The 26,958-nt window shown below is 33.0% G+C and overlaps 1 protein-coding gene across 2 annotated transcripts in view; it reads right to left on the reverse strand.

Moving 5' to 3' along the window:
• Positions 1 to 4,587: 4,587 nt before the first annotated feature.
• Positions 4,588 to 26,958, reverse strand: part of Tusc3 (tumor suppressor candidate 3) — a 232,246-nt gene continuing 209,875 nt past the window's right edge. The window contains exons 9-11 of one of the 2 annotated variants that reach the window (XM_076852439.1): positions 26,542 to 26,632; positions 10,956 to 11,018; positions 4,588 to 5,078 (exon numbers count right to left, since the gene is read on the reverse strand). In XM_076852439.1, the coding sequence (XP_076708554.1) occupies positions 11,000 to 11,018; positions 26,542 to 26,632 (110 nt within the window). In that variant the 3' untranslated portion in view covers positions 4,588 to 5,078; positions 10,956 to 10,999. The remainder of the gene's footprint in view (positions 5,079 to 10,955; positions 11,019 to 26,541; positions 26,633 to 26,958) is intronic. The other variant, XM_076852440.1, reaches the window with a different exon arrangement.

A 26,958-nucleotide genomic window follows, 5' to 3' on the forward strand; every position in this document is an offset into this window, starting at 1 on the left:
CTGGAACTCGTGCAATATGTATATTGATATGTTTGGTCTGATGGACCTGTCTTTCACTTACTGTTCACTTTTCTAATTATATTAGACTGTATCACTTTAACTAACCTAGCTTCAAGTTCTTTTCTCCATCTGTTCTGCTGCTGAACCTTTTGTAGTAACTTTTTCTATTTTTATTATGGTTACTTCTACTATTTTGGTTGTTAATATGCTACTAATTATTATAATCATCAACATTAGAATTTCTACTTGACACCTTTTTATAATTTTATTGGTATATTTCAATTTGATCATTCTCCCTACTTGCTTTAGCTCGTAGTTCATAGTTTCCTTTAACTTTATATACTAAAGACCTTGTCTAGTAATTTCAATATAATACTTCACAGGATTTCTGTTAATTTTTTATTTATGAATGAGCTATATTTTGTCTCTTTGTGTATATACCTTATGCATTGTTTTTAATAAACTGGATATTGTTATTATGGCACCTGTGAATCGGAATCTGCTCTCAAGTTTTGTCAGTGTTGCATGTTGTGGACTGGAACTGTTTGCTTAGTGACTTTTTTTTAAATAAAATTTTAAAAATATTATATTTAGTTGTAGATGAACACAGAATATATTTTTATGTGGTGCTGAGGATTGAACCCAGTGCCAGCAAGGCAAGTGCTTTACCACTGAGCTACAGCCCCAGCCCGCTGACTTAAAACTACTTTTGTAAAAACGATTTTTTATGTGTGGTCAATGGGGTTTCTACTTCTTTAGCTTAGTAGTTGTCTAGTGGTTTCACATTTGACAGCTTTCCTTAAAATGTGTGCAAACCAAAAAAAAAAAAAAAAAAAAAATGATATTCTCCCCATCTTTGCAGAATGACTGTATAGTGCATTCCTTCAATATGTACCCAGCAATGCTGATTTAGACTTCACCTCCTGCTTGGGCAAGTTGTCAAGAGCAGCAAGAAGTCAAAGTTCAGCATCTTCTCAGGGTTTTGCCTTAGAAAAACACCCTGCCCTGGCAATCTATATGGTACTCTAGAGTCCCTGGCATATGTGGGAACATTGAGAGAGATTATTCTCTAGAGTATTTCATTCTGTAGCTTTTCCTCCCAGCCTTTCAACTGTCTATTGTTTGTCCCAACACAATCTTTTGCCCCAAGCAACAGTGGTTTATTCATTTACCTATCAATACTTTTCTTTTAAGAAATCTTTCTCACTACAGCACCCCCCCCCTGCCGTTTTTTTCCCCTGCAGAATAGTTTTAGTCTAGCCACAGACTCATTTGTTAGTCTAGCAACTTGCCCTTGTATCATCTAAGTCTTGGGAACAAGACCAATTCTGCTTCCTTCAGAAACGGAAACCTACACCAGAAATGCTGCCCACCGTGTTGAAAGAAGGGAATGACTGGGGAAGAAAAAGGAGGTAGGGGGTAAGATAAAAGCCATTAAGGTAAACTACTGGCTCTCACTTACCTTAAAACTTGATTTAAACATTTGCTTGAATGCTATAAACCTCTATTTTACAAACTTGTAATAAAACAAGTGTTTTGGCCAGTGTTTCCATGGAGGAGTGTGTCCCTTCCTGACAATGTAATTTTTACTGATATGCTTAATTTTTAATGGAAATATACTCACATCTAAATGATTGTGACATGATTTTCCTATTACACTCTGAAGGTGAAATGCTTTAAAAAATTTTTTAAATGACAGTGGAATGCATTACAATTCTTCTTACACTTACACAGCACAATTTCCCATATCTCTGGTTGTACATAAAGTATGTTGACACCAATTCGTGTCTTCAGACATGTACTTTGGATAATGATGTCTATCAAATTCCACCATCCTTGCTAATCTCCTGCCCCCTCCCTTTGCCTCCCACCCCTCTGCCCCATCTAGAATTAATCTATTCCTCCCATGCTTTTAAAAAACACTATGTAACTACTTAGATTCTCGTCATATAATATAAATGTTTACACATGATATAAATGTGTGTATTCTCAATATATAAATATATGTAAGGAATATGGAAAAACTAATAACAGATCTTTATGAATTATATGAGAAATTTGTAACTTTTGGAGGCATACTTATACCATTTTCAAGTATGACTAGCAATAACACCCTTTTCCCTACTATCAGAAAAAAATCACTAGTTACATGATTAGTCTATGTGATACAACTTTTCCTGGTGTATGAAAATTAACCATGTTTCAATATTTAAAACTTTATAAGCTATGTGAACTCTGCAGTACATTAAGGCTCCTAAAAATCCTTTCAAATATTTTGTCCCTAATTCTTTCGATGATGTGTTTGCCTATTATAGTCCTTCCTAAAACACCATATGTTAATGTTACTGATATAAAAATAATGTCACGGGCTGGGGTTGTGGCTCAGTGGTGGAGTGCTCGCCTAACACGCGTGAGGCACTGGGTTTGAGCCCAGCACCACATTAAAGAAAAAAAAGGATATTGTGTGTCCACCTACAACTAAAAAATAATAAGGAATGATGTTATTTTTTTTAAAAATAATTAAGAATAACTACTCTTTAAGTACCCTTAGGGAGGTTCTCGTAATAGAAAAGGAACACTTGTCAAGCTGTGTGGTTAAAGCAAGATCTAATTTCCCCAATTGCCATGCCCACTGAATTATAATCGACAAGGAATATTCTTTATATGTAAAAGAAAATTATGGTAAGCGTGAAACACTATTGGGCTTACTCATGTGAATATCTAATGCAAAGAACCGTATGCCAAACAAAATGCAACAAGTTATTCATCATATGTGGTTATTAAATGAAACTCCTTTGGATGAAATTTTGTACTAGGATTTTTTTTCTTCAGGCAGAAAAGTATTTTTTTTTTTTTAAAAATTCTAACTGGAGTTGGATAAATATACAATCAATTTTATGAGTTTAATACAATGAATCTGCCTGTGAAGTGATACTTCAGGATGTAACATAGCAGATACAAACCAATTCTAATTGTCCAGCAAAGGAAATGGAACACATTAGGTATATGTTTTTGCACATAACTGCATTCTGTAAGCACACTATATATTGAGTCACTCTTGGCAGTTTTGCTTACAGCACTTACTAGAAATGATTTGTTGAGACAGTTTATTTCTCTCTAGAGTAATATCACCAGTGCAACAATTATCTATAGTGAAGCTAAACTATGCACTTTAGAAATAATTTTTTTATTGATGAAATTACTTCTAATGTTCAGAGGCAATTATAAAATAGAAGGTGGAAAACTTATATGGGATTAGGAAGTATTTATTACCTTGGTCGTAGGGTCTGTCTGAGAATGATCTGATTGGTCATGATTTAAAACAAAAAAAGCTTTGTAGAGAAATTAATGTGCTTTGTCAACATCGTCATTTAATCAAATGCATAATAGCTAGAAGATAATTTTGAGATTTAAGGGGACCAACTAAGGTAAAAAATTTGGCCTCAAACTCTTTGTATTGTCTGAAGTCCCAAGTGAACTTCTAGGACCATAAAAATATTAAGTGGCTTAAAATTATAAGCAGTTAAGAATTACAAGTCAGTTACTACCTAGGGATAAGCTTGAAACAAATAATTATTCTCATATACACTTTTCCATAAGTACCATTTCCATAATTTCCATGAATTTATTATTAATCTGTGATTAGGAACTAGGGAAATTAGTGTTTTTAATAATAAACTTGGGGAATATATGATAAGGTTAATATAGTTCTGAATTATTTTCACTGAATATTATGTTTTGAAAAGATACCTTTCATCCTGCTAGCACACACATTGCCCTGGGATACAGCTTGATGAACATGCATCAGTAGATTTTTTATATCCCCCATTCTTCACTGAAATTCACAGGTACCAAAGAGGTAAACTCAGTGGAACATACCCAATTCCTGTCTGAGAGTATATAGCTAGAACTCCCAATAGACAAAATGCTCTGTGGTTAATTATTCAGCTCTTAATGAAAATTAGATAAGTTTTGACTTACTGAATAAAGAATTATTTTCCTTTATCTATCTTTGAGTTGCACTACAGAGTAAAAAGTAGAGGTTTGAGAGTTTGGAAATGCTAGTTATGAGTTCAACATTTTATTTTTGGCTTTCTGCTTCCATTATTCCTATAACTCTGACAAAATTTACATTTCCTGTCTAAATTTCAAGGTTGTTGTGAAGGACAGATATCATAATGTATGTGAATGTGCTTTATAAACTAAACCAGGATACAAACACAATATTACATTCCTGTGTTTGGTTTTCAAAAAAGCTTCATTGTGTTATTCACTCATCCCAGGAAAACTAACCTTTCATAAGGATTTAGGGCATGGGGCTTTGATGAAAGTTGCTTCCATAAAACAAAAGGAAAATGGCCATATTGGGTTAGGTTTGCTCTTATAAATTTGGATTCCTGGATGATCCTTATAAAGATGAATAAATATTAATTTGTAGTTTTATTTTGCTTCCATTGGGTGATGGCTTTGAGACATGTTGATTTAGTGCATATTTGCTTTAGATTGAGAATCCATGAAGAAACTCTTTTTCCTAGGCTAGTTATCCAAATTGCTGGTATCATTCATCCTATACACTTTGAACTAGTTATGATTAATAAGACCAAAACACTATTTGCAACAGGGCACGTCCTTTATAACTGAAACTGCAGTAGTATAATTTTCCATACATGACATGTTTTCATGCATATGCTTTATCCCTGTACAACACTAATAATTCTTTAACATACATTCCATAGGTTTCCTTAACTAACATTGTGGTTTCCCTTACAAATGAGTGAACAGTTCTAAAACAGTTTATAGTTACATTGTCACTTATTTCAATCCTGTGGCATACACTGAATATGCTTGAAAAACACTGTTTCTCTTGTAGATTACTAAATGCTACTATCTATTTCTATAAATTAAATTTACTAGGAAAACCCACAGTTTTGAAAAAGTATACAAGAATAAGCTAGCTTATCACAATTGACAAAGAAATGAACTCAAGAAGTACAAATATTTTAATGTCAGGAACAGTTTATCTTCGTGGTAAACATTCACTTTATGCAACTCCCACTTGGCTTCATTTAATTAAAAAGCTGAAAAAGAAAGAAAATTATTATGTACTGAACATAAGAAAAACATGATATGCTTTTTAATCCATTCTAAATTAGTACATGTAAAAGCAACAAATGTCATGATTATATAAATCCATCTAATTGTAACTTTGCTAACAGGGCTATTTTTTGGAACTAGTTTCTGTAATGGGGTCAGGCTTATAGTGAGAATAAGGTCAGAGGTGAGAAAAGATGTGATGATTTGAATTGTGTTTATAAAAGCATCTCTCATCATTGGGCTGGCTAGAACAATAGTTAAACATTTAGAATGATAATGTAGGGGAATAAAGGAAATGGACTGAAATATTTGAATTTGAATGTCCTAAAGAAAATATTGTTTTTCTTATTTATAATTCCTTACATAAACAATAGTTATTTAAATATTTGGTCTTTTGTTACTGTGGTTTGCAATTTGATTATACTGGACAGTCAAAAACAATGTACATGTAATTAAAATTGTCAATAGATTTTGATAAAACAATATTACAAGCAGATGCTAGTACATATAGAACTAAAAGGAAAATGGAAATATTCTTTTAATATCCCTAAGCAAAATTTTATTTTGTAAACAAGAATTTAACTTTGTAAGATATCTTAAATAATTTATTAAGTTTAAATTTTATATTTGTACCTGTCTGCCAAGATGTGGTACATTTTTGAGTTTTCACAAATGAATAAGACCAAATAATTATTAATTAAATATTGAAAAGCAAAAGAAACTAGTGATTACTGCAGCTGAAAACCATACTATGGAAAACTGTTCAAACTGTTTAAATTTATTATATCCTAGGCATATTGTATTGTCTTTCTGAACCTCGGTTTCCTCATTAGTGAAGGGTATGCTTGTTTTAAATGATTTCCAAAGTTCTTTCCAGTGCTAGTATTTTATGATTCTTATATTGTGCTAAAACTAAACATATTTTAAAATATGCATTTTATTATAAGGCATAAAATATATTTATACATTATTTTTAAAGTACAAAATAGTTACATCAATATTAGTAATTACATAATTATTTACATTGTAGTGTTATTCATAAAGTTATACAACACAAGAAGAATAATTAGTATACCTGTATTTAAGAAATTATCAAATCATGCTGATTATCAGGATACTTCTTTTATTTTTCAAGATAAGTTATAACTAAAGTGCTGAAGGGGTAACCATCTCCATGAAGAATGCCAGCAATAAACCTCATTAGAACACCAAGCTTTGGTAGCTGCTTAATTCATGCCACCTTTCACAATACCGATGGCAAAAAGGATAGGTATGTCACTTACAGATAAACTTGTTGGCATTTCCTTTCCTCAATTATAAGCTCAACCTGAAGATAAAGTTAATGGAAGAATGATGGCTAATGAAAAAAGAAACCATAAAGTATTTTAAACCATAGAGTTGGAAAAACTGGAACTAGAAATGGAGGACCTGTGGGGTTTTTGATTAGTTCTTAAAAAAAAAAAAAAAAAAAACTGAAAGTTTCAAAATGTACACCAATAAAGTTAACCTTTGATTACTGTTAAAAATATACCTGCATAAAAGCAAAAATAATATGACCCTTTATAATTTTATAATGCCTGAATTTTTAGATCTAAAAAGGTCAAACTTATGTGATATTTAGATGCTGATATATTTACAGAGTAAAAGGTCTTTACGACTACATTTTATATGAAAATAGACTAAAATCCTTATTATGCTATTTTCTCATTCTAATTCTTCCAAACTGAAATGCTCAGTGATTACTTCTAAAACATGCTGCAATAATTGGTGGTTTATATCTTATTATGAAATGATAAGTATGTTCAATCTCCAACTGCACATTCTATTTATTGTCCTACAACAAAGGATAAATCTATTAATTAGGTTTCTTTTCATAAAAAATGAGGTATAAAAATCTTTCCAATATCTTGAATATATACATGTAAAGACATGAGCACAAAAGTGTCAATTTTGTTAAAATGTTAACGAATAAGAGTTCATACTTTTTAAGGAAATCAATCATTCAGGATTTCATGTTTTTATTTTCAATATATAAATATTAAATGTCAAAGATAATGCTCAATATGAATGTTTTATACTGATATCACCACTCAAGGGATTTAACCTCTCATTTCTATCTAGCTGAATTTTTTCTCTTCTCACATTTACTTGTCTGATAATTTTGATGTATAATCCAAAAGCATAACAGTTTTTATTGATTTATACTCCCAACAGTGCTTGGATATTTTTCTTAATGTTTATCACAAAAATGAATAAGTGCTTTTAAACTGTACTTTTTTTAAAAAAAAAAGTCACAAATACTAAAAAGTATATAAGTCTGTATATGTATAATCATTAATGACTGTGGCCACCTTATACTGGAGTGAAAACATGCGTGGGTGACTTTAACTGGGGTAGCAATATAAAATAGAAGCATGGGTAGTAAACTGTACACACTGAGCTTTGATAGCAGGGCAGAACTAGCACAAATTCTCACATGCTCCCTTCCCTCAGCATGAAGGTTTTCAACTATCCCCTTTCGGTCTGCATAACTTTCTTAAAGTATGTGAGGGCTGCAGACGAATACCTGTATACAAAAAGATAATGAGATGATGATCTTAAACAATTCTCTTTAAGAATGGCTCTCTCCTCATGACTCCCTCAAATATCCAGGATTTAGATAAAAATGCTGCCTTGACTTGCTGAGGAATGATGTTCTAATAATTCATTACCAAGTTTGTTATTTGAAATTCAAAATAAGTTTTTCTAAGAAACTTGATGAAATTGACTTTACAGTCTGGATAAAATTTAAATAATAGTTCTTTGTTAAATGCTTATCAGTAATGTTGAGTATTATACACAGAAGGTATGCAGGACTGGAAATGGAAGGACTGAAAGACATAGTTCTTATGTTTTTATCTAAAGGGGATAAACCTGCTCAAATTAGTTAATGTGTTGTTGAGTCATAGGGCTACAGAATTTAAAAACAAATGAAACAACGCTGACATTGGAATAAGTAAAATGATGGGATAGTCTAATCTAGTCTAAAGAAGCTGAATACACAAAGGTATCACAGCACAAAAATTCATTAAGTGCTATGTTTTGTATGGCTAAACAAGGAGTTACAAGGAGTTGGTATACTTTCTGTAAAAGTCCAGAAAGAAAATATTTTAAATTTTCTGGACTATTGATCCTTTTAAAACTACTCAAATTAACTGGTGTAGAATAAAAGCAGCCATGAACACTACGTGAATCTGGATGTGCGTCAAATAAAATTTATTAAGACACTGAAATTTAAATTTCATATAATTTTCACCTATCATAGAATATTCTGTCAATGATTTAAACTAAAATCCATTATTAGTAATGTGGGGCAAACCAAAGCAAGAATTAGTTGCTGATTCCTGAACTAAAACATAGGTTACACTGAAAGCTGTACTGTACTATAAGTGTAGATGAGCCCAAATTTAAAGTCATGTTTTATCATCCAATATTATTGTATAGCTAGTAAAATCATACTTTGGAAATGGTTAGTGTCACTGAAATATGCTCATGATACATGAAAGACATGTGATTTACAAGATGTGTGTAACAGAATCCTTCCCTAGATTTAAAGCATATGCAAGCTAAACTGTTATTTAATAACCTGGGTGTGGGGATTATTGATTAATTTTATTTTCTTCCCATTTGCTTATCTGTAATACATTGATTCTCCAACCTCCCCCCCCCCACAGCCACCATTCTTCCTCATCAGCTACCAATGGGTTTGAAGAAAGTTGCTACATAATTGGTACATATCTTAAAATAACTCCGGAATTATACTAGGATAATACCAAGGATAATGACTAAATATCAAGATATATATTAGGAAGCTAGCTGTAAATTGTAAATTAAGATGGCAACAGTGGGAATAGAAAAGGGATGAAAACCAAATCAAATGACATAATACAGGACAAGGGTATGGGATCAGTACAAAATGATTCCAAGGTCTGTATCCCATATGACCGAGAATGTCTTAGGAAAAATAAGAAGTGGCAATACAACAGTTTTGGAGGCAGACATGACATTGATTTTGGACACAAGGTGAGCTGTTAATGTAGTATTCACATCTAGATCTCAAGTGAAAGATCAAGATTTGACACACATTTTGGATTGAAAAGCAACCTAAAAGAAAAAAGGAAGGGATAAGAGTGTCATGTTAGAAAATCCAGGGTAAAAAGTTTCAAAGGGGATGGGGGAGGCTGTTCACCTAAATTGTTAGAAAGGTTGCATGAAGAGAACTCTGGCTTTTCTTGGGTCACTGGGTGGTCATTGGAGGATATAATAAAAACATGTCCTTTTCCCTTCTGGTGAAATATCTGAACTGGGAATGTGTGGTTTGCTTTTTTTTTTTTTTCCTTGAATTAATTATTCTGTTCCTGGTGTCTTGAAAAACCAACATGTACACAATGTTCCTAAGGAATGCATTCTGTCCAATTGGGAAATAGTTTAATTTTCAGCTACCCAGAATTTTCTTGTACACTGCTCTTACCTTTGGTCTCAAACTGGGGGAAGGAATCAGGGAGATCTAGTGGTTACATAAACGCACTCTGTCCAGAAATCACTTAGGTGGTGAAAGGAACAGCTGTTCAGATTTTGTATTCAAAAAAGGGGGCGCAGAAAGAAAGGCCTCATTTCTTCACAGGTCACTGGTTGAATTTTCACTCCTGTTTCATTGGCCAATGATTAGTGCAAATCAACTTGTAATTTTTTTTTAATCTTCACATTTATAAGTGTTAAATGGGAATGCTAGGGAGCAGTACATTAGAGCCGTTAGGCAGATCTCTTTAGTCAAAAGTCCTGGGGCTCTTTTCTCTACAATAGAAGATTCCTGAACCCAGAAAAGTCTTCAAGTCTGAAATAAACGGTCTTTTGAAAAGGCCTACAGAAATTCAGACCTTTATTAGCAAGAAAAGAGATTTTTGAAAACGGAAACCTTTCTACAAGTAATACGGGGTAATAGCTATCAAGCTTATTGCTAAGGCCAGTTCTCCATGCAGTCTGAAGAGAGGCACACTGGAGTTGTGATTACATGACTATTAATAGTTAAGAATGGCAAGAAACATGGACACTAGGTTTGGGTGGGGTGGGGTGGGGGGACAATAAAGCTAGCATGTGGGGCAAGGGATATATGAAAAACAACACATTTGCATGACAGGAACTTTCTATTCCTTCCCTGCTTCCAGTGGGATGCAGAATGTTGCTGTTTCTGCCAGAGTAAATGAGCTAAATTTCCCCAACAGAAACAGTCTGCTAGAGCACCTCTGTGTACATGTTAACTCAGACTGTTTCTTATGCTGGAATTAGGATATGCGGTGTAGAATCAAACTGGTTTCAACTTTCTACAAAACTTAAGTTAATGTAGAACTTCCTATTATCTATATCTAAAATGATCAAATGTTGGTTTTACAAAAGAGTAATTAAGTTAACTGTGTGGAGGACTTGTTTTGCTTTATTAATCTTGTATATATTATTTATATTGTTAAGGGGAAAAGGGATTTGACTATTTTTCCTATGCAGAATTAAGCACATTTTCATTGATCTAGGTTTTCATTTCTTCTTCAAATTGATAACAAAGAGAAGTACATTTTGAGGTGGAGGGGATATGTTTGGATATTTACAAAAATGGTTAATTCCAGGGGTCAAAGTCTACTGGTAGAAATTTATACTGAAGATTTATCCCTGTAGCAACAAAGACAGCATAAGACTGTAATTATAGGAGTCTCACAATTATCTTACATTTGTAAAACAGTAATTTACTATAACTTGTCTTATGAGATAAAATATGGTCTTTATTTAAAAGATGAGGAATACTGAGGCTCAGAGAAGATTAAAAGACTTGCCTGGGATTATAGTTTTTAAGTGCCATGGTCCAAATCAGATCTTCTCACTCAAAGTCCAGATCACTTTCCAATACACCACAATGAAATACAACAATATGGAAAAAATAATCCTTAAGATTCAATTTCCATTTGTACAATATTATCACAAGATTTAGCACTGTATTCTTTACCTAGATAAGATACAAGATGGTGCCTTTATAGCACTCCCACTTTTTCTAAACCACATCTACATCTTTGGACCTTTTATGGACTCAGCATGAGAAAGGCAATATGGCAAAATTCTTGTCAATGACATACATTGTGTTGTGGTCTGATCACCACATTTATTTCTGTATTTTTCTATTTCATTTCTCTATAGATGAAAGGTACATACAAGATGTACAGATGAATGTTATGTTGCTATACACTGTACATCCTGAGAATTTTTGGCCTTGCTATGCTTGTTCGTTCACTATTGTATTTTACCTGGAATTTTTAAGAATGCCTTTCATTTCTATTTTCAATCATCTTGCAAAATAACCAAAGGTATAAAGATACTTATAGTTCATGATAAGATAAGAGGAGAGACTGTGTCTACTGTATGTTTAATTAAACTGCATTCTGCTTTTTACTTGTAAGATAGTTATTCCAGAAACCTGATTGAGCTATCTTTCCACACATACATGCCTTTGGTTGTGTGGACCACCTCACAACTCTAGAAGGTGCCATTCAATATGGATTGCATATCCTGAAGTCATGCAATTTGGCAAACCAGCGCTCTTCACTCTATTTAATAGTTACTTTGCATTTACTGGAAGTTGATAAGAATTAACATCTTTAAGTAAACAATGAATTAATAACAAGTATAGGATGAGCACCTACTATGTGCATAGCACTTTGTAGATATAAAAAAGGTTTATTTGTCAAGGAATCTTTCCCAAAGGCCTTACAGTGTTCTAGAAAGAAATTAAACACATGAAGCAGTTGTGTATGAAAACAATAAAAAATGTAAATTGGTAAAGTGCTATGAATAATTAGTGCTAAAATGGCTGGTACAGGGAGAGATGTGGATGACATTATTAATTTGTATTGAGAACCCACTGTATTTCAGTGGCTATAAATTTATTCCCTTAAAATTCTGAGGTAAATATTATATGAAGTTTACAGATGAAGAAAGAGGCTCAAGAAAGTTAAATATATTGCAAGAGAGAGAAATAACAGACTACTCTAACACCAGAAAAACACTATTTTAGAACGGAGGAAAGACAAAACTCAGAAGTCCTAAAGTTAAGATCCAAGATGTACACTCAGATTTGTCTAACTGAAGAACCAGAGCTTTTAGCTACTAATATACCAAATTAAACAAACTTGAACTCAATTATTATTATTCCTGCCTTATATCACACTATGTAAAACAGTTAAAGAATCTTGAGGATGATTAGGCATCAAAAGGATAGTTAGTAGAGATTTGTGTCATAGAAGTCTTCTGAAGAAAATTTGTAAGGGTGCCAGGGGGAAATACAGAGAAGGTAATTACTAGTAAGTAAAGACTATCAGGTATCCTTATTAGCACTTTGCTCTTAGAAAATAGGGCAAGAACTAAAGACAATTTTTATTCAACATGCAAAATTTCTCAATATAACTCAGATGGTAATTAGATAAAATTCATAAGAAACCTTATATTTCATTGGTAATATAAAGGGCCTCTGGAGTCCAATTAAGTTCATCAAAAGGTTCAGGGAAAAACTGCTTCACTCAACTGAATTATGCAAATATGAAACAAAGCTACTTAATGTTTAGTGTTTTTTTTAAAGCCCTGTTTAGAAAAAAGTAGATTAAACACATCTGAAATAATTATATAAAATTAATGATAATTAACATCAAACATTAATTAATACTATGTAGCAAGCAACAGTGATCTATATGCATTCTCTCAGGTACACAGAATGAGGTAGTGAAGTCATCTTCAATTTACAAACAAGAAAACATAAGATTAGAAAAGTCACACAATTTGTTCAAGGAGACACACAAGGAAAGTTTGCTTATTGAAACAAAGGAATCTGGGAGATTTTAGTAATGGTATAAGACATAATGCTGCTGTGGAATACACCATTAATACTAAAACTTAGGGAAGATTTACAGAAATAGGATGTAAACATATATATTTAAAATAGCTTTTTATGCCTTTAGCGGTGTACATATATCAAGATGAAACAAATTCTGTAGTGTGAAATACTGAGAAAATATGATGGGGGCATAAATGTTCAAGAATTTATAAAAATAAGATTAAAATAATGAAAATCAGAAAAGGATCACTCCAGGTAGAAGTAACTATGGGTTTCAAATTAAACAGAATTCAAAATTGTGAGAAAAGAATAAAAAAAAAAAAGGTTTAAAGATGATCATCGACATGGTGCTATGTATAATAATAATTATCCATATAAATCTATCAGACTGGTACAAAAACTGTAATTTATAGCAATTCAGAAGGAAGATTCTGAAGGATATAAATAGCAGAGAACAATGACATAATACTCAAGAAAGTAATCTGATATTAGGCTTAAAGCCTAATAATCCATAGCTGCAAGCGATTTTTAATGTACATTTTTACTAATAGGTACCTCAAGGGTCTTATCCCAAGCATAGACTTTTTTTTTTTTTTTTTTTTGTCCAGATACTGTTTTATTCTGAAGTAGAATCATGTAGCATTAGGTTGACATTTTTGGCTTGGATTACACCACCAGTCAAGTAGTATATACTGGAATCATTTGTCCAGTCATAAAAACCAAGAATAATTCATCCCAGCACATCTGAAAGTGCTAAGAAATATCAATATAATTTCCACTGAAATTATTCCCAATTTCATTTTCACTCATAAGCTTTCCAACCAATCTATACTGAACTATTACAAAGCATTTTTTTTTTTTTTTGGTGGGGGGAATGCTAGGGATAAGAGTCTCAAGCTTTCATGTATTCTATCACAGAGCTACCACCCAGCCCTTCTGAGAGATAATTTTATGCTTCTTTCACTTGACCCAATGTGAGTAAGTCACCTTCCCACTTTCCCCAAAGTACATTTATTTCCTCCAAAATGCCTGTCTATAAAGATACTCAAATTAACCTGTTACTTTCTAAATCTCTGAAACTGCCCCATACTGTCCATTATATCCTCTTCCTTGTACTTAGAAGATGTTGGACAACCTCCATCATTTTAAGCATACAGCAAATCATTTTTGTAAAGTGTGTAGAAATGGGAGGTTTTTCTAAGAGCTATTGTGAAGGAGAATATGTAACTATCTTTGCAGTTCACCTCTTATTTAATTAGGTATACATGTTAAAATTAAGAAAGTCAAGTATTTGATTTTGGCCAAAAAAAGCTTTCTTTCCTGCTATAAACATAGCACACTGTATTTCTGACATAGAATGCCTGAATTGGTTTAGTTCTTGGATCCCAAGGTCTATGGTTAAAGATTATAAGGCTTGATGCTCTTTGAAAATAGACATCTACCAATGCCTTTTCAGAAATAACTCTAGGACATTCCTTTTACATAATGGCTTCTTGCATTTCATTCACAACCTGCCTTTACCTAATATGAAGGCTTATTTGCTTTTTTAAAAGTATAGATGAATGCTTCCGGGAATACGGACTGTCCCTTAACTATGTGGTGCTATGTTCAAAGTTGAACGAGCTACTTTCACAGGAAAAGTCAACGGAAAAGGTCTCTTCCTTTATCATCTTGCCTATCTACTTGTCTCAGAATTATTTTTCTTTTTCACTCTTGCTTTTACCATCATTTTTGCTTTCTCCAATTAATTAATTATACAGATACATATATTTTTAACTTGTTCTGCCAGGTTTTTAGAATTTAGCTCAGGATTTGTCCAGAATTCTGGTATATACATCTCTGTAATCCTTTTTAATACTACTTTTGAAATTTACATATTAACATAATTTATAAGAATTGATAACAATTCTGAAGGGAAAAACCTGAAAGCAAAATTTCAACAGAATAAAGTAGATCCACACATCTTATACATCATTATAAAGGTAACATTAGCATACATATAGTTAATAAAAGCAAGTAAGTTTTCTAAGTGGAAAATAGATATTTTTCTTTGTTCATAATGCTCCTTTATAATGTGTAATGAATGGAATTTATATCCTACATGGCCTGACAAAGCAAAAAAAAATGAGTATGAAACATAAGGAGGGCTATCTATATATACTATTAAGGATTTATGGACACATGATGAGCAATTTGCCAGAATCATATGTAATTCTCATAAAAGCTGAAGATAAGTACATGAAGGCTTTAATATGGGAAGTGATAATTAAGCTAGAGGAATAATTTCAATTGGATAGGAAAACAGTTGAAATCTCAGTAAAGATCTGAAGAAATTTGAAGGAGAATATTATAAAACATTAAAGAAAAATTAAAGGAATCACATCTTTCACCATATAAATTATAGTGGCTTTGATTTAGTAAACTGAAGGACATAAAAACAATTTTTATTAACCAGCTAATGCTGTGAATGACTCAGTTCTTCTGCCTATCTCCTATTGTTCCATTTAATGTATCTGTAAAATTTATCATGAAGGAAAAAATAAGATAAATTCTAACTTAAGTAAAGTTGCTTCTTCCTCTTGAATTACTCAAGCTCACAAAGGAGTCAAGAGAACAGATTAGGAAGCTATTACCATGGTCTTCAATATCAAATTGTCAAGATGCGTTGGCTACCAGATTATTGAGGTCACTGTGTATCAGACCTCACAGAAATTTTTCAGCTAGAGAAATAATTAAGTGGAAAATTGATTTTTCTTTGATTATAATGTTTCTCTATATTGTAATGAATAGAATTAATATCCTATATGGCTCAGAAAAGAATGAGTATTAAACAACTTTTTATTTACAGGTGTATAAGAATTAGATGAAGTACAAAAAAAAATATGGCACAGGAGAAAGAGAACTGAGCTGATCATCGAAGTTCTACTTCTACCTCAAATACAATAAATGCTCTCAGGCTCATCTGTAAAATGAGTTTGAGGGTAATATTTCCATGGTCCTTTCCTGTTCTAAATTCCAGATCACTATGAAGAAGACTCAAAACTTACCTGGAAAAACAACTAATTCTGGAAATATTTAGAATTTGAATTGCAAAATTATCCTAAAATTCACCCAAAGTGATAAGAATATTTTCATGTGTTATATATTTCTTTTCGTATCCTTTTGACTAATTAGTGCATTTATGGCTAAAAATACATTGAGCAATCCATACTGTTTATCAAGCCACAGCAATGACTCATAACCTCACAAGATACCAGTCACACATTTCTGTCGGTATCTTACAATGTTCTGCTTAAGAAATATTGTTAGCCACTCTTCTCTATTTTGTCTAAAGACTGGAATTTTAATCTAATTTGAGCCATGTTCTGGAGTCAGCCCTTTTCATTCAAACTCACAGTGATTTTTGCCACCTCTAGATTATTTCCATACAACAGACTGCCATTAGCTTTTGATACTTAGTTTCATGGGCATAATTACTTTCGCCAAACAGATCAAAATTATTTATAGTAAGCATAATGTGTCTATAAAGCATTTTATTAATTAAAAATTTGAAACTGGACAGTAAATATGAAATAACTTAGCACATAATTCTTTGTGCACAGAAACTATTCAACTGATTAAGAGCCACATTTGAAGATTATGATTGTTAGACATAATTTTAATGTTTTAAAAATTTCCTTGAAAATGACCAAATGTTAAGCTTTTGGGAGGCACTGCCTACCTGAATCATATGGGTGAGATAGATAATGCAAGAATATTCAGATATAAAATTATATTAATTAGATCAGTGGATTAATTAATTCACTTAAATGGATTAACTGGGTGGTAACTGTAGGCACATGGAGTGTAACTGTGGGGTTGAGGGTGTGCCTTTGGGGTTCATATTTTGTCCCCGGTACCTTGTTCATCACTCTTTCTCTACTTCCTAGTTGCCACGAACTAAACAGCTCTCCTCCACCATGATATCCTGCCTCATCTTAGGCCCAAAGAAATGGAGTTGGCTGACCACAAACTGAATCTGCAAAACCATGAGTGAAAATAAATGCTTCCTTCTCTGAGTTGGTCTTGCCAGGTATACTGGTCACAGCAACATAAAGCTGACTACCACATGAACCAGGGAAGAAATCTGATTTATCCAACCTTATTACCTCATTTTATGTGGAAAATTAAACCCCAGGGAAGTGAATTACCAAAGCATGAAGTTGAGAGGATGCAATCACAGATGTCTGAAACTTTATTACTAAGGCAACTCTAATGTATCTATTTCCATGTAACTATTAATGCTATTTGTGTATCATTTTGAGGGTAGATTATGTCCAAAATACTGAAAACAACTAGTTTAACCCAAAGTAGGCAAGGACATTTGGAAACATCTCTTTATAAACATACTTTTCAATAGTTGCTTTGGTCCAAGACTTAAAAAAAAATGATCTTAGTATCAGGTAATGTTAAAATCAAAATTCTATGGATTCAACTTGAAAATTCTATTGCAGAATTTGTTATCGGTATTTAATTTAAAGCTATTAGTTTTTAAGGCAAAGTAGAAAATTTGGCCAATATCCTGTTAATCAGAGCTAGAACTAGGGCAACTTCCCTCATCCCTCAGTCTTTCAAAATCTTTTAGCCAAATGTTTATAATTTTTCTGTGCAAGGCAAATCATTAAATTCCTAAACCCAAAGGAACTCGATGAACAGACAATATGAAAATTGAGTTCTAAGTAGTACACATAAGATACATACCAAAGTACTGTAAGGGTATTGAGGTATCAGGTGTGGAGAGAACTCCCTACTGGAGTTTAAAAAAGGCTTTTCAGAAGAAGCAACTGGAGTTAGTTCTGAAAAGGTGTTTGTTTTGAGGGGAAAGGAAAACCTATTCCAGACAGAATGTTTTGTGCAAAAACATAAGGTCTGGATTACCTAGGGACCACTACAGTTTAGAGAACTTGGAATGAAGACTGCACAGGTGAACTTTAATTTGATCAATTTCAATTGCTCAATCATATAATAAGGGATTTAAGTGTGAGTAATAAAGGATATAAGCTACTTTTTTATAGACTACCCTTGCAAAATTCCAAATTCTTGCTAAATAGCACTAGTAACAGAAGATATTTCAACAGGGCATCACTGATGAGAGCTTTGAAGAGTATTCCTGATTCCAAAGCCTATTTGGATAAATCATCCTAACTGAAATTAATGTGTAATTACAATCTTCTTGGGGGGAAATTCTACAATTGATGCCAGTATGACTACCAGACAAATACAATGTAAGGATGATAAGGATTCCTCTGATCACACTGTGAAATTTAGAAAATTCCATTAAAGGATATTGTCATTGAAAGATTTACCAGTCAAAAAACAGAATCCGCTGAGAAGAAACTTATTAGTTTGAATCCATCCCATTCTTGATTTTTAATTCTTTCACTAAAGGAGTCATATTAGGGCCTACTTTTTCTTTTACTAGACAGTCTCTGATTTAATTCCTAGGTCCTTGATCTACTTTGAGTTGAGTTTTGTGTGCATTGTGAGAGATAAGGATTTAATTTCATTCTGTTGCATACTGACTTTCAGTTTTTCCAGCACCATTTGTTGAAGAGGCTATCTTTTCTCCAATGCATGTTTTTGGCACCTTTGTCTAATATAAATGTAATTTTGACAGTTAGTCTCGGTGTCCTCTATTCTGTACCATTGGTCTATCAGTCTGTTTTGGTGCCAAAAGAAACAATCTGTGAAGTGAAGACAAAGTCTACATCCTGGGAGCAAATTTTTACCCATCACTCATCAGAGCACTAATCTCTAGAGTATATAAAGAACTCAAAAAGCTAAGCACCAAAACCCACAAATAACCCAATCAACAAATAGGCCAAGGACCTGAACCGACACCTCACAGAAGAGGATATACAATCAAATCAACAAATATATGAAAAAATGTTCATCATCTCTAGCAATTAGAGTAGTTTTGATTTGCATTTCTCTTAAGATATCATCTCCAGTCAGAATGGCAGCTATTATGAAGACAATAAGTGTTGGCGAGGATGTGAGAAAAAAGATACACTCAAACACTGCTGGTGGGACTACAAATTGGTGCAGACAATCTGGAAAGCAGTATGGAGACTTCTTGGAAAATTGGGAATGGAACCACCATTTGAGCCAGCTATCCCTCTCCTTGGTCTATACCCAAAGGACTTAAAGACAGCATACGACAGGGACACAGCCACATCAATGTTTATAGCAGCACAATTCACAATAGCTAAACTGTGGAGCCAACCTAGATGCCCTTCAGTAGAAGAATGGATAAAAAAAGTGGCATATATACACAATGGAATTTTACTCAGGAAAAAAAGTTTAAAATCATGGCATTTGCAGGTAAATAGATAGCATTATCTTCTCCAAGGCTAAGTGAAGTTAGCCAATCCTCCCCCCAAAATGCTGAATGTTTTCTCTGATATAAAGAGGCCGATTCGTAGTGGGGTAGGGAGAGGGAGCATGGGAGGAATAGATGAACTCTAGAGGAGTGGGAGGGAAAAGGAGGGGACAGGGGGTTAGCAAGGATGGTGGAACATAATAGACATCATTATCCAAAGTACATGTATGAAGACATGAATTGGTGTGAACATACTTTATATACAACCAGAGATATATACAACCAGAGATATAAAAAATTGTGCTGTATATGTGTAATAAGAATTGTAATGTATTCCACTGTCATTAAAAAAATAAAAAAACAAAACCTGGATAGTACATGTAACAGTATTAGCTATTACATATTAAAACAAAAAACTAAAACAAAAAACTAAAAACTTGTAACAAGAACCATAAGAAAAATGTTCTGATAATCCATATTATATCTATAGCTACACTTTTAAATATATATTTTTAGTTGTAGATGGACATAATCTTTATTTTTATGTGGTGCTGAGGATTGAACCCAGTGCCTCACATGTGTAAGGCAGGTGCTCTACCACTGAGCCCCAGCCCGTACAGATACATTTCTTACTCTAAGAATACAAAATGTAAAGTTCAAGTTTTTACACACAATAGCTAATCTTTTTCATATCACTTCAGATAACCTGCCTGGTCTATGTAAGGTAAAAGTTCTAAACAACCCCTAAGGTTTTAATGTCTGTCATATCAGTCGTCTTACTTTTTCCCTCAACATAACAGAATTTTGCTCTTCAAGAAAGCATATGGGCAAAACAAGTGCATGTACATAATATTTTCATGCAAGCCTGAGGAAAACAATTCAAAAGAAATTAAAGGCCATCCCTTCAACCTCATTAGACTCTAGGTCATGTTTTGATTTCAGTCTGTATACATTTTTCAATTCATGAAGTAGATTTTTATCAGCAAAATACTTGTTCTATACTGTAATTACAAATTAAACTGCACTTATTTGTTAAATACTACGTACTGTGGTAAGCTTTGTCCCAGAATCTAGTGAAAAGTAGCAAATAAGACAAAGCTTGCTCTTGTCCATAGAGAGCTTTTGTCTAATGGAAGAAACAAACATTAAATAATTATATAAATATGATAAAATGATGCCCCAAATTTGTCCCTTTAAAATTTTATTTTTTTTCAAAGGAACTTTATTTTTTAAAGTGTAATAAATTGAATTTGCTGCCTTATCAAAATAGTGCTTCTTTCATAAGGTGAAAAATAACACTGTTTTCAGAGATTCTTTTAAAAATCAAAATAAGTGGAAGAAAAATGTCTTCAAGATCTTAAAATGCATAAAGCACTTTTTCAATCCTACCAGTAATGGATCAAAAAAAATTTCTCAATCTGTACAACAATTCTGAGGATTGGTCTATTAGCAGTCAGATACAGGATGTTTATAAAGCATCCTGAAATTTCATAATGCACAGAAATAAGACAGATATATGTCAATGCTCTCTAAAATCCTCCAATGACTCCCTATCATTCAGAAAAAAGTTCTTAGAAAGTCCTATGAAAACCCGTATGATCTACAGCCTGGCCTCACCTCTGACCTCAGCAGCCTCACTTCCCATACTCTACCCCTTGCTTGCTCTATACTCCAGACAATTGTCTGTTTCTTAGGGTCTCATTCCTTTGTAAAAGTCCTTAAACCTGCTGTTCTTTGTGCCTAGAACATTCTTCTTCCAGGTATCTATAAGGCTTATTCTAGTCATTTCCTTTATGTCATTAATAAAATGTCCCTTCTCAATGATGACCTCCTTGGAATATCATCCAGATTTAAACCACATCTCTATTCCCTTTCTCCTTATTATCATTAGTGAAATATATTTTTCACTTGTTTTTCTGTCTCATCACCCACCCCACTTGAATGTAAGCTTGGTGAGGGCAGAGATTTTGGTTATCCTATTAATGGTCATATCCCTAATACCTGGAACACAGTAACTGTTTGATCCAACATTGAGTAAATTTATTAATTTGCTGCACAGGACATCACAAATTATTCTTGAACTTTTATAATTTGAACTACACTGGATGCTAGCTGGAATACTGTACAAATCACATTTCAAAACAGTTTGTCTTCTGACCAATCTTCATATAGATGCTAACTCATGTCATTTAAAAATTCAATTATTTTTGCCATTTCATGGAGGTCATTACATGTATTTGTAAAGTCAGTTTTGAGAACTACCTCTAAGGAAAGTGAATGATGTATCTTCAAAAGCTATATTACATACACAAATTAGCTGAATTGAATACTGCTCTGTTCACTTAATGCTTTTGTAGGCATCTGTCATTTTATTTGACTTCCCTTCAATGGAAATAGATGCCTAATTTACATTCAGCTTTGAATGGCACCAACAAAGTCAGACACCTGACATATACAGATAACACTAATGAATATGGAAAGTAATTGTGGTGATGGAGATACCTTTAAGGAGTTCAGAGGGAGGACCAGGGCCTACGATCAGGAGGAATAATGAAAGTTCTCTTTAACTTTCATGCCACATACTGGGGAGTAACAAACTTAAGAAATCAGGCCCTTCTCAGAAAAAGTTCACAAATTATTCATGGTAGCAAGAGTGGGAGAGTTGAAAAGAAATTACTCAATTACCGTTGTAGAAAAATTAGAGGTTTGTACCTCCAAGTAATTGCGTCACCTCTGCAGCATAAAATAGGGGCAGCAAATTTATCCTTATGACCTGTTTTCTAAACCCGTTTTTCTCTGATATCTAGTTGTGTGGCAAGTAGGCTTTTAGTTGTCTTTACTTCTTTCCACGCCTTTATAATAAACCTCCCATTTTCTAAAATGGCTTAATTACCTCTATGCTATTTAAATCTAAAATTGCCCCACAGATCAGCCAAATGCTATTTAGAATATTTAAACCAACCTGGTAAACCCACACAACAGCACATCAAAGACAACACTGCAGGGCCACTGCAGCACCCAGAAGTCTCCCTTTCACTTCTCTATACCACACCTCAGTTTGGCACACTGAGTTCCTCTTGTGATTCTTTACTTGGTAGCTCCTGATTTATTTATGGATTTACATCAAACTATGTAAAATTTCATATTCATAAGCCATTAGTGGCCATGATTTCCTTCTCTCTTTTTTTTTAAGAGGATCTGATATACATTTCAAGTCTTAGGCTTGCCTTCAGCTGGCTTCCTATCTCGTTAGGATGGTAGAATCTTGGCAAGAGCATGGGACCGGTTACACATAAGAAAGTTACAATTAAATCAACAGGTATATCCTATTTTACATATGCTTACTACGTGTATCTGGGTAAGCCTACAATATGAATTTGGAAAAGCTTCTCAGGTGGTTTACATGTTTAACCTGGTTAACAAAAAACAAGCAAAAAAAAAAAAAAAAAAAAAGTAAAAACAATCCAGAGTAGTAGAGAGTTATTGTAGTAAATGACTGTCATGACTTGAAAGAAAGCACAAACTTGAAAACTATTCATATAATTCCAAAAATACTGCCATCAAAAATAACAATATAAGGAACTGGTAAATCTCAATTTTTTTCTCTACTTTTCCTACTCATATTGCTATGTCAAAATAATCTACATAGTAAATGATATTCTGGTATGATAATGTGATCTGAAATACAAGGAAAGCTAGAATTTGCTATTTACTTTTCTTCCTGTCAACTAATGTGGTTTAAGATCTCATAGCAGATGTTGCTGTAGTTTATATTTTAATGAATATAGAGATACAATCTTTACCTTTGACATATTTTAAGTGCTATAGATCAAAATGAATTGATATTTAAATGCTCTTGGTATTCTAGATAAAAGACTTAACAATACAAAGTATTTCTCTTTATTTACAGATTCTGTTATAGAACTAGTATATGTCAAACTAAGAAAATTCATACAGCACCAGAATTCCCAATCCCAAGGTAGGAGGAATGGGGGAAAAAAGTAACTTCATCTTTCTTAAAGTACTAGTTGTCCTGGATTTGATTAATTTAATACTTTCACATTTTCAGAGAAAAAACTGGCTGGCTGGCTAACATTAAGGATAAAATGAAAGAAACTGGACACTTTGCCTATCTATTGTTGCCCCCAGAAATAATGTTTTAAAAAGTTTATATCATCAACAAAGTTTAAAGTAGATGATCCCACAACTCAGATCTGATACCCACGTTGCCTCTATTCCCACAATACATTTATTTTTAATGGATGTGGGAAGAAGGGAATTAGAACTGTACCTTCATCCATGTGAGAAAACAGGTAGCACTGAAGACTTACACTTGGATTATATAATTCCATAATTAGATATCCCTTTTATGGGATTATTTGTCTTCCAGATAATACTAAATATAAAGCTAAACACCATTACCATCATGCATGTACAAACATTAAAATTCCTTCTATGAGGCCAGCCTCACTCTGATACCAAAACCAGACAAAGACAGCTCAAGGGAAGAAAGAAAACTCCGACCAATATCCCTAATGTACAAAGATGCAAAAATCCTTAATAAAATAATGGCAAACCATTCAAAAACACATTAAGACAGTATACCATGATCAAGTGGGTTTTATCCCAGGGAAACAAGGTTGGTTCAACATATGCAAATCAATAAACGAAATTCACCACATAGAGTTAAGGCTAGAAATCACATGATTATAGATGCAGAAAAAGCATCTGTCAAAGTCCAGCACCCATTCATGTTTAAGACACTAGAGCAACTAGGGATACAAGAAACTTACTTTGGTATTCTAAAGGCCATATACAACAAAGCCAAGGCCAACATCATACTGAATGTAGAATAACTGAAAGCATTTCCTCTAAAAACAGGAACAATACAAGAAAACAAATGTAGAAAGAAATTTGACTCCCCTCTCTCACACTGCATAAAAGTCACGTCAAAGTAGATCAAAGATTTAGGAATTAGAATAGAAACCCTGCAACTGCTAGAAGAAAATGTAGGCCAGAAACTTCAACACATTAGCACAGTCACTGACTTCCTCAACAAGACTTCAAAAGTATGAGAAATAAAACCAAGAATCAATAATTGGGGTGACATCACATTAAAAAGCTTCTGTACAGTAGACACTTAGGATCTACAGAATGAAAGATCCTTGTTATCTGCTCCTCAGAGGATTAATATCAAGAATATATAAAGAACTGAAAAAACCACCAAAAACAAAACATGAACAGTCAAATAATAAAAAAAAAAGATATAGTAAATGGGCAAAGTAACTAATGCTTCTCATAAAAAAAAAAAGAAATATAAATGAACAACAAATATATGGAAAAACATTCAACATCTCTAGCAATCAGCAAAATGCAAATCAAAACTATACTGAAATTTCATCTCACTCCAGTCAGAATGACAATTATCAAGAAAACAATAATGTTGGCAAGGATATAGGGAAAAAGGTACACTCATACATTATTGGTGGGACTACAAATCAGTACCACTCTGGAAAGCAATATGGAGATTCCTCAAAAAACTAGAAATAGAAGCATCATTTGACCCAGGTATCCTACTCCTTGGTATATGTCTAAAAGATCTAAAATCAGCATGTTATAGGGATATCGCCACACCAATGTTCATAGCAGTGTAATTGACAATAGCCAAGTTATGGAAACAGCTTGGACACATGTCAACAGACAAATAGATACATAAATGTATAAATACACAAAGGTGTTTTACTCAGCCATACAGAAGAATGAAACTATGGCACTTGCTGGTAAAATTAATGGAACTAGAGAATATCACGCTAAGTGAAATAAGTCAGACCCAGAAAGTCAAGGGTCAAATGTTTTCTCTCATATGAAGAAGCTACAGCAAAATAAAGGAGATGAAAAAGCGGGGAGGCGGCGATCAGATATAAAGATACATGGAAAGTCAATGAAGTAGAAGAGAGACTGATGAGGAGAAAGGAGGGAGGGACATGAAAGGGGGAGGAAATGTAGAATGAATGTGACAAAATCACACTGTTATGTATTTATAAATATACCACAGTTAATCTCACTTTATGTCTATAAAACACTAAATTAAAAAATAAACTATAAATAAACAGAAGAAGGACTCATCGAAGAAAGGCATCAGAGGGAGGGAGAAGGGACAGGAAATGTGAAATCCTTGAGACTGAATTGGAGCAAATTAAATTCCATGCTTTGGCTAATTATGTTAAACTCCAATATTATGCATAACTATAATGCACTAATAAATTTTTTTAAAAAATGTCCACTGTTCGTGTGAGGAAGGTATATTAAGGTATAATGAGCTTTTTTTCCCTAACCACATTTCACTGATTCTATCACCTCAGCAGATAGCGTCTTTAAACTCTCTGAGGAAGGAAGTATATGGCTTTTATTTCTTTATAAGAGAGAAACATAGGTTAAGCTATAAGAAGAATTCTCTAGAGAAAGTAAAAGTTATTTTTTTTAAAAAAAAAAAGCTAAGGCAGGAATATGCCCAAAAGACAAACATGCCTAATTCATAAACTCAATAGGTATAATCTGACACATTTACTGCAGTGTGCTTTAGTCAGTGTGGTTTGGTAATAGTAATATGATCTCAGATTGAATTTTCATCATCTTCCAATTTGGACAACATGTTGGTGAAAATTTTACAAGATATTCATTATGATGAATTCTAGTGACCAGAGATTAGTTTATCATTTATTTTTTCTCTTTCAAGTTGGCTTTTATTATTTGGAAAAGTTATAAATTTGCTGAATTCAAAAGATGATGAATGTTTATTTGACACTGGGAGATTACATGAAAAAATAATCTTGCAAATGAAGTCAAAATCATGATAAATATGCAAACCAAAGAAAGAAGAAATTTTGATGAAATCCATAGAGCTTAAAACTCATTTCACTATATGTGCATATAAATACACGGTGATATATCCCTAAAGTGAAACTGTACCTTAGGAACAGGAAAATGCCTTATATCTCCTTTGTCTAGTCTACTATGCTGAACACATGGTAGGTGCTCAAAAATTTGCTTAATTGAATTTAAGACCACACAGCAAATTAATTAGCTACCTTATACTAATCCTTAATTATATACCAACTACTGAAATTCTGTTTATTCTGAGTTAAATATAAAACCATTCATGATAATATAAAGATATTACCTATAAGGATAGCCGTGGTACTTGGAACGAAATATTGAAAGTAGAAAACTGAAGAAGAAGACCACCAGGCCTAATCCCACTAGGCAAATTACTAGAAAAAGAGAGAAAATGCCATTAGAGTCTAAACACATGCAATGACAACCCAAATGTTCATATTTTTAAAATGCATCCAATTTACAGAATACTTACATTTAATAGTTCATGGCACACACAGGTACAACAAACCAGATAATCCACAATACAATGTATTCATTATTTTCCACATTCTTCTCAATGAAAATCTACTATTTGGGGTATGAAAACAACAAAATGGACTTATCTAAGTCTTCTGGTGGTTTTCTTCTTTTAACAGAGTTCCTACAAGTACTAAAATGCCCCAAAGGGATCAAAACAAAACAAAATATAACAAACCACAAA

This window comes from Callospermophilus lateralis, chromosome 4, assembly GCF_048772815.1.
Source record: "Callospermophilus lateralis isolate mCalLat2 chromosome 4, mCalLat2.hap1, whole genome shotgun sequence".
Classification (NCBI taxonomy): domain Eukaryota; kingdom Metazoa; phylum Chordata; class Mammalia; order Rodentia; family Sciuridae; genus Callospermophilus; species Callospermophilus lateralis.